This window comes from Schistocerca americana, chromosome 5, assembly GCF_021461395.2.
Source record: "Schistocerca americana isolate TAMUIC-IGC-003095 chromosome 5, iqSchAmer2.1, whole genome shotgun sequence".
In the NCBI taxonomy this organism is placed as follows: domain Eukaryota; kingdom Metazoa; phylum Arthropoda; class Insecta; order Orthoptera; family Acrididae; genus Schistocerca; species Schistocerca americana.
This window is the reverse complement of record NC_060123.1, coordinates 354,991,551-355,003,818: the sequence shown is the minus strand read 5'-3', so window position 1 is coordinate 355,003,818 and position 12,268 is coordinate 354,991,551. Positions and strand designations below refer to the sequence as shown.

The 12,268-nt window shown below is 39.7% G+C and overlaps 1 protein-coding gene across 1 annotated transcript in view; it reads right to left on the bottom strand.

Moving 5' to 3' along the window:
- Positions 1–12,058, bottom strand: part of LOC124616376 (B-cell lymphoma 6 protein homolog) — an 83,900-nt gene extending 71,842 nt beyond the window's left edge. Inside the window, exons 1-2 of the mRNA XM_047144687.1 lie at positions 11,912–12,058; positions 1,514–1,687 (exon numbers count right to left, since the gene is read on the bottom strand). Of these exons, the coding sequence (XP_047000643.1) occupies positions 1,514–1,687; positions 11,912–12,058 (321 nt within the window). The remainder of the gene's footprint in view (positions 1–1,513; positions 1,688–11,911) is intronic.
- Positions 12,059–12,268: the final 210 nt, after the last annotated feature.

Sequence of the window (12,268 nt, the reverse complement as noted above, 5' to 3'; positions counted from 1 at the left end):
TCGCAGATGGGTTCCACAATGGACTATTTCGTTCATTCAGACAATAGGAGTGTTACGAAATGCTTTCCATATTGCATTATTGGTTCAAACACGTGTCCGGTCATCCTGATTTAGGTTTTCCGTTATTTCCCTGCATCACTTTGAAAAAGCATGGCCGATTTCCTTCCTCGTCCTTCCCTAATCCGAAGGGAGCGATGACCTCGCTGTTTGGTAGCCTCCCCCCGTAAGAACCCTTCATTGTTTCCTTCTAATGGGAAAGGGGTGATGGTTCTTTTTGGAGAACATTGATTTATACGATTCTCGTGATGGAATTTATGTGTAAGAGCTTGAGAAAAACATTGAATGAGAGATAAACATGCCTCCTCTTTCATACACATGGTTTTCAATGTATTGACAATTTTGTCGCTCAACACTAAGGCACTTTTGCGTCAAGCTGCATCGTTCCTTACCAACAGATCCTTGCATGTACTGACAAATACCGTGATTTTCTTTGTTGGTTCCTTTGTTACATTTATTACAAGTAGACTGATTCCTTCGTGATATTTGGTATATTTGCTTGTACGAGTTTTGAAGCAACAGGTCAGATGTAGGACTTTGGATGCCATAATAACTTTATAAATTTCGACCTAATCTATTAGGTGCAATGACTCTGTAACATAACGGGTTTACGTCACTAATATTCTTATTTACTATTTCTCTAATAGACATTCAGTTTTACACCTCAATTTTCTGTTCAAACGGAACAGTATGTTATAAAATGTAGCCAAATATTCAGGTGAACCATTAGTACGAAATCTAAGATTCTTGCACATAGATACAAACTGAAAACGGAAGTGGTGAGAAAACTGGATTCATGGCAAGTAAAAATTACCAATTTTCTAATAATTTCATTTCACGAGATGAGACACACGTTATTGCCATGTATTTCCGTCGTTTTCTGTTCTTTCATTTGCATAGACAATTTTGGAAGCAGACGTTTACCCCATCGAGATTTCCCATACTGTTGCGTGGGAGGGTTCTAAGACCTGGCTGAGTGGATACTGTTTTTTAAAATATATTTTCTCGACTTTTCTTACTGGTTTAAAAGGCGTCCTTCCTGTTTTCATACATTGTTGTAGTATTTCGGTCTGCTGCATCCAACATACTAAATCATACGTTTTACGTTTGCACATCGTCGACTCAACCTCAGTCACGCTTGCTCTTAGATACCACTTTTGACACAGCATGTGCCTTCTGATCAGATGTCTTTCCCTGAATTTTGCTACAGTTTTCCCTTCATTTAGTACAACATATGGGAGACACCCATATTTCTCCAGTTGTACACTCAATGCTAAAATTTATAATCTCTGGAAGAGTAAAGAGCTACCATTAAACACACGTTGAATAATCAATAATGTATTTTCAAAGCAAATTCTGAACACCTGAAGAATAATCTGAAGGCTTTCGGCTGAAAGCTGTGTTACCAGGTGACGTTTCATTTAATTCCTGTCGTCGAGGCGGTCGCTGAACTCACCTCCAGGTAATCGCTGCATGCGGAGAGCAGGACGCGGTGGGCCTTGAAGCGGCGGTCCGGACACCACAGCGTCACGTCGACGAACGCGTTCTCCGTGAAGTACCCGCAGAGCCGCTCCAGCAGCTGCGCCTCGTGCTGGTCCCAGCGCACCAGCAGCAGGTTGTCGTTCGCCTTCTGCCAAAAGTTGGTCGCCACGTAACGATCACATCTTGATACACAACACGAAGTAGCGTACAAGTTTTTTTTAAGTGCACTGAAAGGGTAACTACTCCGCAACATTAGGCAGTGGGAAGCAAGCACTCCTGTGACTGATTCTACAAGGACGTGCAGTAGCGATGTAATGTAAATGAATGATCGTTCACGTAATATTGTTCCTGAATATGACGGAATAATATACAGAAGAAAGGAAAATGAAATTGAAGTTCTGTTAGATGACGATCAGTTTGGTTTTAGGAAAGGTAAATACACAAGGGAAGCTGTTCTGACGTTGCGCTTGGTAATGGAAGAAAGACTTAAGACACATTCAGAGAATATATCGACCTAGATAACGTATTCGCAATGCTCTCCACAGTGGAACTGAGGTAGAACTGCAGACTATGTTGAATGGACAGTCTAATGAGAACACACTATTGGTCGAGAGCAACCCGAAGAGAAATAAAAGTAATGAGGAGTGAGATTAATGACAATCAAAGGGAACTACTGATACGAATATGTGTTAGCATCAAATGACAACCTGCATGGCACTTGAGGAGCTGTGGAGTGCAATAGCGGTAGGCGAAGAGAGAGATTTGAATGTTACGTGCAAGTAAGTGTTGAAGAGGTTGACACAGGAAAGGAATTCGTGGCGGACCACAGTCATGAGCCTAGCGACAGAAAGCACACGGATGGGTGGAACTGCAGTTCTACCTCAAAGTTAGGCTTCTTTAATTCGCTACTGTTATCATTGAGCAGTGAAGGCTTCATTTCGTCTTTTCTTCGCCCTTCATTTGCTGCCACCTCGCTAGGTGGCACGAATTACCCTGAGCTTCCTGTGTATTATCGCTGGCGCAGAGTCAATAAAACAGGCTAGTTTGTGTGAAATTGGAAAGAGTCTGCGTACGTGGCGGAGGGCAACACAGACAGTGGTCGGCCCGTCGGTTGTGTGGGCCAATGGCTCTGTTTGTGCGGAGACTGTTTACAAGTGTACCGTTAGTGGCTGCATCGAAGTTTTCACCACGCCCTTCAGTGTGCTTCAGGTGAACTGTCTTCAGTTACGCCCATTCTTCGCACTTCTGGATGCCGGCGTTTTGCATTGAACTCAAATTATGGAATAACGACTTCTTGATGTAGCGGTGATTGATATCGCCCGCGCTATATGCCCGCCTCTGTGACTCTCACTTTATCGACCTCAAAACATTTTTCACGCGTTGTAAGTATTGTTGACCGCATCTGGTCAGTTTGAGTTTGGTCCATTTAATGGTTTTCACTTGTTGCCCACGTGTAACGATGGCTGCTTGCCGTTACAGGTACTACTTGAAGTTTTGCGTTACTGTTACTTGTTTACGCCACAAGCTGTTGATGCTTTAAAAGTTGTGGCATTCAAATTAGTTTATTTTCCTGTGAGCCGTCAGGACGTTTGTTGTTACCCTAGTGTTTAATAAAATTGAGTATTTAGTGCTGTAAAACTGCTCGTACGCTCTGTGGTAAATCCATTTCATTAAGCGATTGTTTTTATCGCCTTGTAATATTTTCTTGGATTTATTATTTAATCTTTCAGTTATTTTAAGGAAGTTTTCGAACTAATGTATCCTATTCAAATTGTGTTTTAGGTCGTTCTGAAATCCAAGTACCATGGAAGAGAGCCTTACTTGTAAATGCCAGCAACTAAGTTTAAAAATGTTCAAATGTGTGTGAAATCTTATGGGACTTAACTGCTAAGGTCATCAGTCCCTAAGCTTACACACTACTTAGCCTAAATTACCCTAAGGACAAACACACACACCCATGCCCGAAGGAGGACTCGAACCTCAGTCGAGACCAGCCGCACAGTCCATGACTGCAGCCCCCATTAGACCACTCGGTTAATCCCGCGCGGCAGCAATTAAATACCACGTCTAAGAGGTAAGCTTTTGTTTCTCAGAGAAATTTCAGTCTGGCGCAAACAAGTCTCTGGCTATGTAGCCAAGGTGACTAATTGACGGTTTTCTATTTGAAGTAACTTTACGAGATTAATGATATCATCCTATTCAGTTAAGTTTGTTTGAGGAAGAATTTTATTACACCATCATTTTACCGTTTTATATTATTAATCGCTGTCTGCTCTGTGCAGTTTTAAATAACGCTAGTGTTTGATTATTGTGGCAGATGATTAAAATGGCTCCAAGCACTATGGGACTTAACATCGGAGGTCATCAGTCCCCTAGACTTAGAACTACTTAAACCTTATGGAAATCACACACACCCATGCCCGAGGCAGAATTCGAACCTGTGACCGTAACAGGAGCGCAGTTCCGGACTGAAGCGCCTAGAACCGCTCGGCCACAGCGGCTGGCATTGTGGCAGATTTGAAGGTTTTCCTTTCCCATCGTATATAAGGGGATTTCAATCACGAAGATCATAAAATCGAAAAAACGTTGTTCTAGATCCCCAGTAGATGGCTGACATGTTTCATTAACATTATGATGGTAAAGTGCAAAATTTAATTGAGGAAGAATTTTAGCCAAATAATGTCCACGTACCCAGAAATTAAGTTGCAATGTTTTTGTATCCAGTGAGCGTAAATGTAGTATAGTTTACTACCAGTAAATCAAAAAATCAAAATTCTAGTTATTCTGACACTGTTCTGCAACAAATTATTAAATAAATTTCGAAGAACAAACACTCTAAGCTAACATTTCGTTTAGTGCATTCTCAACAGATAGTAAATAACTAATTGTACATTCTCCTTATAAGTTATCAATCCGAAGATTATTTTAAACTTCACAGTACTTTCTAGGCATGGTCGTATTGGAAACGGTATTCCGTTGCCTTCCAACGACCTCTGCCAATCATAGGATGAGCTAGATTGTCATGTGGATTTGGAACCATTTTTAACATCAAGAAACATTGTCAGAGGTGAAAGAACTGGTAAGTGACAGAGTGGAAAACTTATAATGCTTGGACTGGATGTATGGAGAAATTTAACAACTTAAAACCCTTAATGAAGTAAAACAAGGTAAATCGACCTGCTGTTACTCTTATATAAAGTCTTCTTCCTGCTCAACAGTCATCCATTACATATGAAATTACTTTGTTGTTTCAGTCTTGTCTTCATGGTAGACAACAGAGGATAGGAATCTATTATGAACAAGAAAACACGTCCAGCTTACAGGAAAGTTAGTGATGAAATTTTTAAGAACCTCTGTCATATAAGTCTTTGGATGGAATTGAACAACTGTCCACAAAAGAGACAGTGCACTTTTCAGCAAATGTTAAACTTTTTATTAAGAGGTAAATTGTTTTACTGATACACAACCTTACCGAAAATGGTATTTATGGAAATACAAAAAGGAAAATGATGATTTTGGAGAGTAGGGAAATACAGATATACATTGTATTTCCGGAGCAGAAGTAGACTTCTATGTTTCTGAGCAGTTCATAATATCATTCTAAAACTGCCCTCAGAGTTTTCCCGCGAGAAATAGAAAATAACGAGAAAATTACTTTATTTACGAAGAAATTAAAGAGAAAGTAAAATAGCAACAGTGAGTACTTCAAGTATTCACAATGACGGAAGCCACCTGAACAAAGTTGCTTCTTAATTTTGAAATATTTGTAGGTGTAAAGGAGTGTTCTGTGCACGTTGGTTTAGCAGCCATAATTAAATACACGCTACACAGTTACAAGTTCACATCCTCAGATCGTAGTCTGTTTATACTCCTGAAACCTGTTTCTGTGTGCGAGTTCACTGTTTGAACTTATTGTGGTTTTATGGTCAAGTACTTTATGAAGACGCACATAACTTAATTTCACGTACTGAAACTTGGAACTAAAGACCTTAATTTACCTAGGACCATCATTTGGTACCATCAGATAATTTAATAGCTGCCCTTATAATAGGAGAAGAAGAATTACATTGTTCCTGCACTTTCATTTTCTGTGTAGAAGACTATGTAACTATCAATGAAGGACTCAGGATTAAATGCGTGATGTACAATGTATAATAGCCTCTAATTTAGATGGGCTTTTGTTGTTCATCAGGCGAATTTTCTCTTAGCAGACATTAGCAATTTCCTTTTTTGCAGTACGTAGCTGTAGTCACCACAGAGAAATTACTGCTCAATCCGTCTTTAATATGACTGCGACGCACAGTGTCGACAGGGAGCTAGGTTAGTTTCCTGATATGAACAAAATGACGCCTAAAGCAGAATTTTACGTGCCCATTCGATAGAACTACACCGAATTAGTCTAGTGGGATATTTATTTGATCGATATATGTATTTACAGGGACAGTAAAACACCAAGGATAGCGAAAATTCCACCAGCGATAGTCGACTCCACCTTCCTGGTCCTCGCTGACAACTGCCACCATGTAGCGGCGCTGCTCAGTTGCTGCTGGAATTCTGGTTATTCCTCGTGTTTTAAATGTCTATTAACAAATATTGCTGATATAAATATCGCACTAGACTAATTCTGGAGCGCTCTAGTCAGTGGGCACATAAAATTTCGATTCAAAAATCATTTTGTCTGCAACCGGAAACAAATCGACGCTATCCGCCGACACTAGGTGTCACATGTAAGAAGCGATGAGGAGTGTTTCTATAGGCTGACTCGGATGGTATTGATGCGTCGTTTCATATAATATCCAAAATACTTTGGAATACAGAATGTTTCACTTAAACAAAATGCTGTTATAAATGGAGGTACTTTCGCAAAATTAATTCAAGTTTTTACCAAGCGTGATGAGTCACCAACGTGACACTATCTAATTGAACAAAAACTAAATCTGAAAAAAGCATGCACGAAATAAGACTATCAAAATATGTTTGTAGGTGTCTTAACTAATTTTCCCTGGATCTGATCATTCTGCTGGCAACAATAAAATCATGATAGTAAGAAGTATATTAATAATTAAATGAGCTTATAAATCCGTATTTCGGCAAAACTTGTGTCTCCCAATACAATTTTTTTAATTACCATTTGATTTTGTTTAATTGTGATTTCTTTTTCTTTTAATCTGATGTTAAACCTATTTATTGGGATGTATGAGATGGTTCGTTTCTTCAGAACGCCATCCAATTTATTACTTTCACATTTCTGCGACACATGTTTCTAGATTGTTTTTAGAAAGTAAATTTAGTTTTTAACTTCTTCATGTTTCTTCACAGCCTTACTTCTTTTATTCTGACATTCTTCTATTTATTTGTTAATTTTTGTCAATGTATGATCCATTAGATTTGCTTGTTAATATATTCCTCAATCATCAATGGCCAATAAATTATTCTATCATAAATCAGAGCACTTTACGAACAATGCCGCTGACTGTTTGTATAACATAAGGCAACATTAAACTTACAATGTATTTCAGTGTATATGTTCGGCATTTACGAAGATTTATCTCAGGCTCAAAATCGGGGTCAGTTTCAACGTATCAACATTAGGATCATTAAATGACGAATTAATTATCTAGAGGACTACAATGTTGAAGGCTAAGATACAAAGCAGTTTGTGTAAATTAGTCTGAAACCAATGAAGGCAAAAGTGTTTGCGGCAGTGCTGCTCTCAGTGAATATCATACATTCTCTCCCCGAATACTGCAGTTCGCGAAACCATTTACCAAGATCAGCAACCGGTGTCCTGTTTCCGAAAGGGGTGCCTGTATGAGAGTTATCCCCATATCTCCACGATGTACATTTAGCTTTCATTTGCCACACGTTCCACTTGACAATAGGGATTCATTGAGTTTAAGAATAAAGATATATCATTTAAAAGCGTGGGAGCAGGGTGATGCAGAGTGGAAGGATGAACCGTTTCAGAATTTGTATTGAGGGTGATATAAGCTCACAACAGTCTTTTACAATACGAATACCGACTACGTCGTTACGCAGTAGAAAATACATTACCTATTGAATGCTTTTAGATGTATAGTACTGCAACTATAATAAAATGATAGTTTTCATTTTGCTCGCTTCATATGAGTGCAGAAAGTATAGTGAAAGATCAACACGTAACCACATATTTGATATAGCAATTAAAAAGAAAGATGAAGAGGAAAGACAGAATTATAGAGTCGTGCAGAGTGAAGTAAATTTACGTGAAAAGAGATAATAAATAGTACCTAGCTGAGATGAGAGAACCACTAATCATATCAGTACACAAAGCGAATCATTATAGTGAGTCAATACACTTGCAAGAGATGGTCTTGAACTAAGACTACAGAACTGTTTTTAATATCTCAACTGATGCTGGTTTACGATCCTCGCTGACTATTTCTCTCATTCTTTGAGACGCTTACATTTGAAACAGAGTCTCCATTGTATTTCTGAGTGTACCAGAGGCAACCCGCCTGTACAGTGATCATTCAGTTACTGTTACTACAATACCATACTTTACTTGCTGGATGCTTAATTCCCCACCAAAGTAAAAGACAATAATAATCTGGCTAAAAAATTTAGAAAAAAGAATACTTATTTGATTCCAAACGTGTTGCTGTTGTTACTGAGCTCTCGGTCTAAAAGTGGATCAAATATGTCTCGCCCTCTGTTCGAAGACAATATTGAAATATAACAAATGACCGATGGTAGCTGATGTTTACAAGAATTTTTGCTGCGAAAGAATCCAGTAAAATTCCAGACAGACGAGTTTAATTATCGAAACACAGAGAAGCAAAAATAAATGAAGTGCAGCAATTATTGTATTATGCACTTATAGTGAAAAATGAGAGGTGCATTAAATAGTGGAGGAGAAAAGGAAAAAGAAAATGATGTAAGAGAAAACGAAAGAGGGAGTGATAAAGGGAAGAAGAAATCTGTGATGAAAACCTACAATGCTTTACCGCACTGGTTACTTTCAGTATGAATAGCACAGAAGATAGTGAGAAATCTTAGCTGGTCGTTCAAGAAAAGTTATGTTAATTTAATATTAATAAGAAACCACCACAGCTGTACCGATACACGTTTATTATGTCACGACCAGTTTCATTAGAAAGAAAATCGTCAGGCTACACCGCCAACAGTCGTCGTAACAAAACCTCACAGAATTGTGCCAGTGTCATGATTGAAAAGCTCTAGCTGTCTTGCGTAACGTAAAGGTAAAGTCTGGGACATGACGATTACATAAACACATAATAGATCGCCTGGCAGAAGGACGACGAGCGATAAATGCAGGAAACTTGCCATGCTATGTGTACACACTAGACTACTCTAATGTACACAGCATGGCAATCTGCCTGTGCTCAATTAGAATTCTGTATACATTAGATCAGTTAGGTTGAGTGTTGCATTGAATCATGTTTACTGTCGGTGTAACAGTGGGCCTCCCCAGACTAATATCCAATACCGATGAAGATAGAAATCAACTACGATAGAATCTCTATCACTCTTTAAATATCTGTGCTGCGGGAAGAGTTATTTTTGATTATGACAGTGACATAGTTGAAAAGCTGCAAATATGTCAATCAATATATGGAAAAATAAACTGTGCATCTATCTAGAAACCCCAGAAAAGGAATAAAAATTAAATTTTGTGAAACTGTGATGGTATTGTCGCTGTCGTATGGAAGCTAGAGTTGGGTCAATAAAAAAGAAAATGTCAAGAAAACACCGGCAGTAGATATGGGCTTGTTGTGGAGAGTGAAGATCTGCACAAGATGAGATGTAACTAAGACCGAAAATTTTAGTAATGAATACAGAGGCCATTAACGAAGAAATAAGTGAGCAGAGAGATAGATTAAAATATTAAATGAATAGAATCAGCTTGTAAGACTGCTCCACAAAATCCTGAACGACAAGCCTAAAGGAAAATAAAACAGAGGTCGATCAATGGAAAGGTAAAGAGAACTTAGGAAAGACGGGGAAGCCAAATGTGTAAGACGATGATGACGATTACAGAGATTGTTACTGCGAAGACAAATGTTTACAATTTATTATTTCCTATGTTTGCACGTATAAAAATGGATCAGACTTATATCACTTACAAAACGGACTCATCAAATGAATGCAACTCTGCTGACGCATTTCTTTTCGCGTGAAAGCGTAATTAATGTGAATGTAATTTCGTCACTGGCGTCGAATAATCATCCATATACTATAAATAAGCTGATTCTAAATTCAGATTTGGATCTCAAAAAACAGGGCTAAGGAAACGAAAATCGTGTAGGAGTACCAAAACGAAGGCGGAAGTCAGCTTTTCAAATTTAGATATATTTTAGGAATACAGTCATAACACACGAAATACAGTGCATCGACGATTTATTTGTAAAATAGCTATGTTTATTTTGTGAACACGATTACAAATGATACGGTATCACCTCACATAACACGGTATCTTGTTACCTACGAGTCGCGCTGCATTGCTTGCTATGGAGGTTTCCTTCTGGTACTCAGCTACGCCAATGGCTACAAACATCCATCACAGAACACCAACGACCATATGTCCCGAGTGCTTCTTCTTCCGAAAATAATGTAACGAGGTGAACGTGACACACAAGAGGTTTCAGAGTGCGGTAAGTCCGCATTGTATGCGACAGAAAATGTGTTCTTGTGAGCAGATTTCACTGTGTTGCTTGTGAAGAATATTACGTACACCATGACAACACTGCACATATGTGGATATCATCAGCCTTTTATAATTTCTTTACATGCATCTGGAGTATTTATCACTTAGAAAAAATTGTCTGTAGTGCTCCACTTGCAGTAATAATGTTAAACCATACAATGTGATCACAGAAAATACAGTAACTCATGTGGATTGTGTTTACTTCAAGAGTGTCTGTCCTTTACAAAAGCATTTAGTTCTTTAAATTATACGTAATGGATTCCTAAAGTAGAGGATATGCCTGCAGATAACACGCCCATTGTTTTGAACCATTTATAGAATAAACTCAGACTTCAATCGCAGTTGCTTGATTTATTGCACCAAAAGTTTTTTTTCTCATCCACTGGTTCCTTAAAAAGACGTCTTAGAGATTTTGTCTACAAATCACTAGTGCTACCGGTCCTAGAACACTGCTCAAGTGTGTGGGACCCGAACCAAATAGAAATAACAGGGGATGTTGAAAGTATACAGGGAAGGGCAGCACGAATGGTCACAGATTTATTTGATCCGTGGGAAAGTCAAACAGATACTGAAGAGTCTGAACTTGCAGACTCTTGAAGGCAGACGTAAACTATCCTGAGAAAGTCCATTATTAAATCTCTAGAACCGGATTTAAATGATGACTAGGAATATACTACAATTCCCTGCGCATTGTTGACATAGGAGTCGTGAGGCATTCAAACAATTATTCTTGCCGCTCTCCTTAACTGAATGGATCGAGAAGAGACCATAATAACTGGTGCAATATGACGTACCCTCTGCTCTGCACTTCAAGGTGGTTTGCAGAGTTTAGATATAGATTTAGGTGTAGGTGTACAACTTATCTCTTGCGGCTGAGACGTACCATCCTCTTTCAAGCACTTCATGGTGGTTTGCAGAGTATAGATGAAGATGTAGATGTACAGTCTGTCTCTTCAGGTTACGTGGGGCCAAATAGTAACTACTAATAAGTTTTGAAGTAAATATTGAGCACATACAAGAACAATATCGTGATATCAGATACTAAGTATATAACCTGTTCACTGTGAGTATTCTTCGCTCCATCGGTCTTGGTGTTTCTCAGAGAATATTGGATGGTTTGGTACACTTCCGTAAAATACGAATAGTGAGATTTGTAACAGGAGGACAAATGGATTGTACATCGAGAAGAGGAGAAATGGCTTCTAGATCGACGAATGTTGCTGCAAATATGCATGTACCATTCACTGCGATTGTGCTTTTTTGGTGGATAATAATGAGTGAAATTAGCTTTCAAAAATAAAACATGTAAACCGAAGGGCCACATCCGTTGAATGAGACTGACTTCCATCTAGTAATTCTCGATTTGAACATAGACGAAGCGAGTCGTTTGTGCCACCGCAATCGGCCGCTGTTACGCGGCACTTCTTGTTTCATAATAGATTCCTAAGTAATACACAGGTGATGGTCACAAGCACTCGCAGCTGTAAGCAACGTTCCATCAGGCGCAGCTCGCAGAGGCCACCGCTTCGCAGCGTCAGCAGCGGCTGCAGCATCAGCGAAGACGCGGTTCTAAGGCCGGTGCAGGCAGGCGGGCGGGCAGCTAGCTGCTCGTAATGTCGGCTCAACGCCCGCGCGCCTGGGCAGCGGGGCTGCTGGTTCACTTACCGCCATCTGTGAGGTGCAGCCCAGCGCCGCGCTGACGCGTCTCCGGTCGTGTGGCTCGGCGGTGGCGGCCTGCATGTGACTGCCAGTGGCTGCCGGGAGGCAAGGGGAAAGCCCCGCCGCCCGGCGCTGTATCGTGGGAGGCCTCATAGCGCCCGGCCAATGGCGCGCCCGCACCACCACCGAGCTCGTGCCAGCCCCTGCGTCATAGCTGTCCTTATTTTATTGCGCGTTTACTTTTCCTCTAAGCTTTATCTAGGTCTATACCTGTAAGTGAAGCAAGCTTTCTTGCAACGGTACGTGGTTCAACGTGTACACTAACACTCAAAAAATCTCACACTGTACAGGATCTATAGCGAG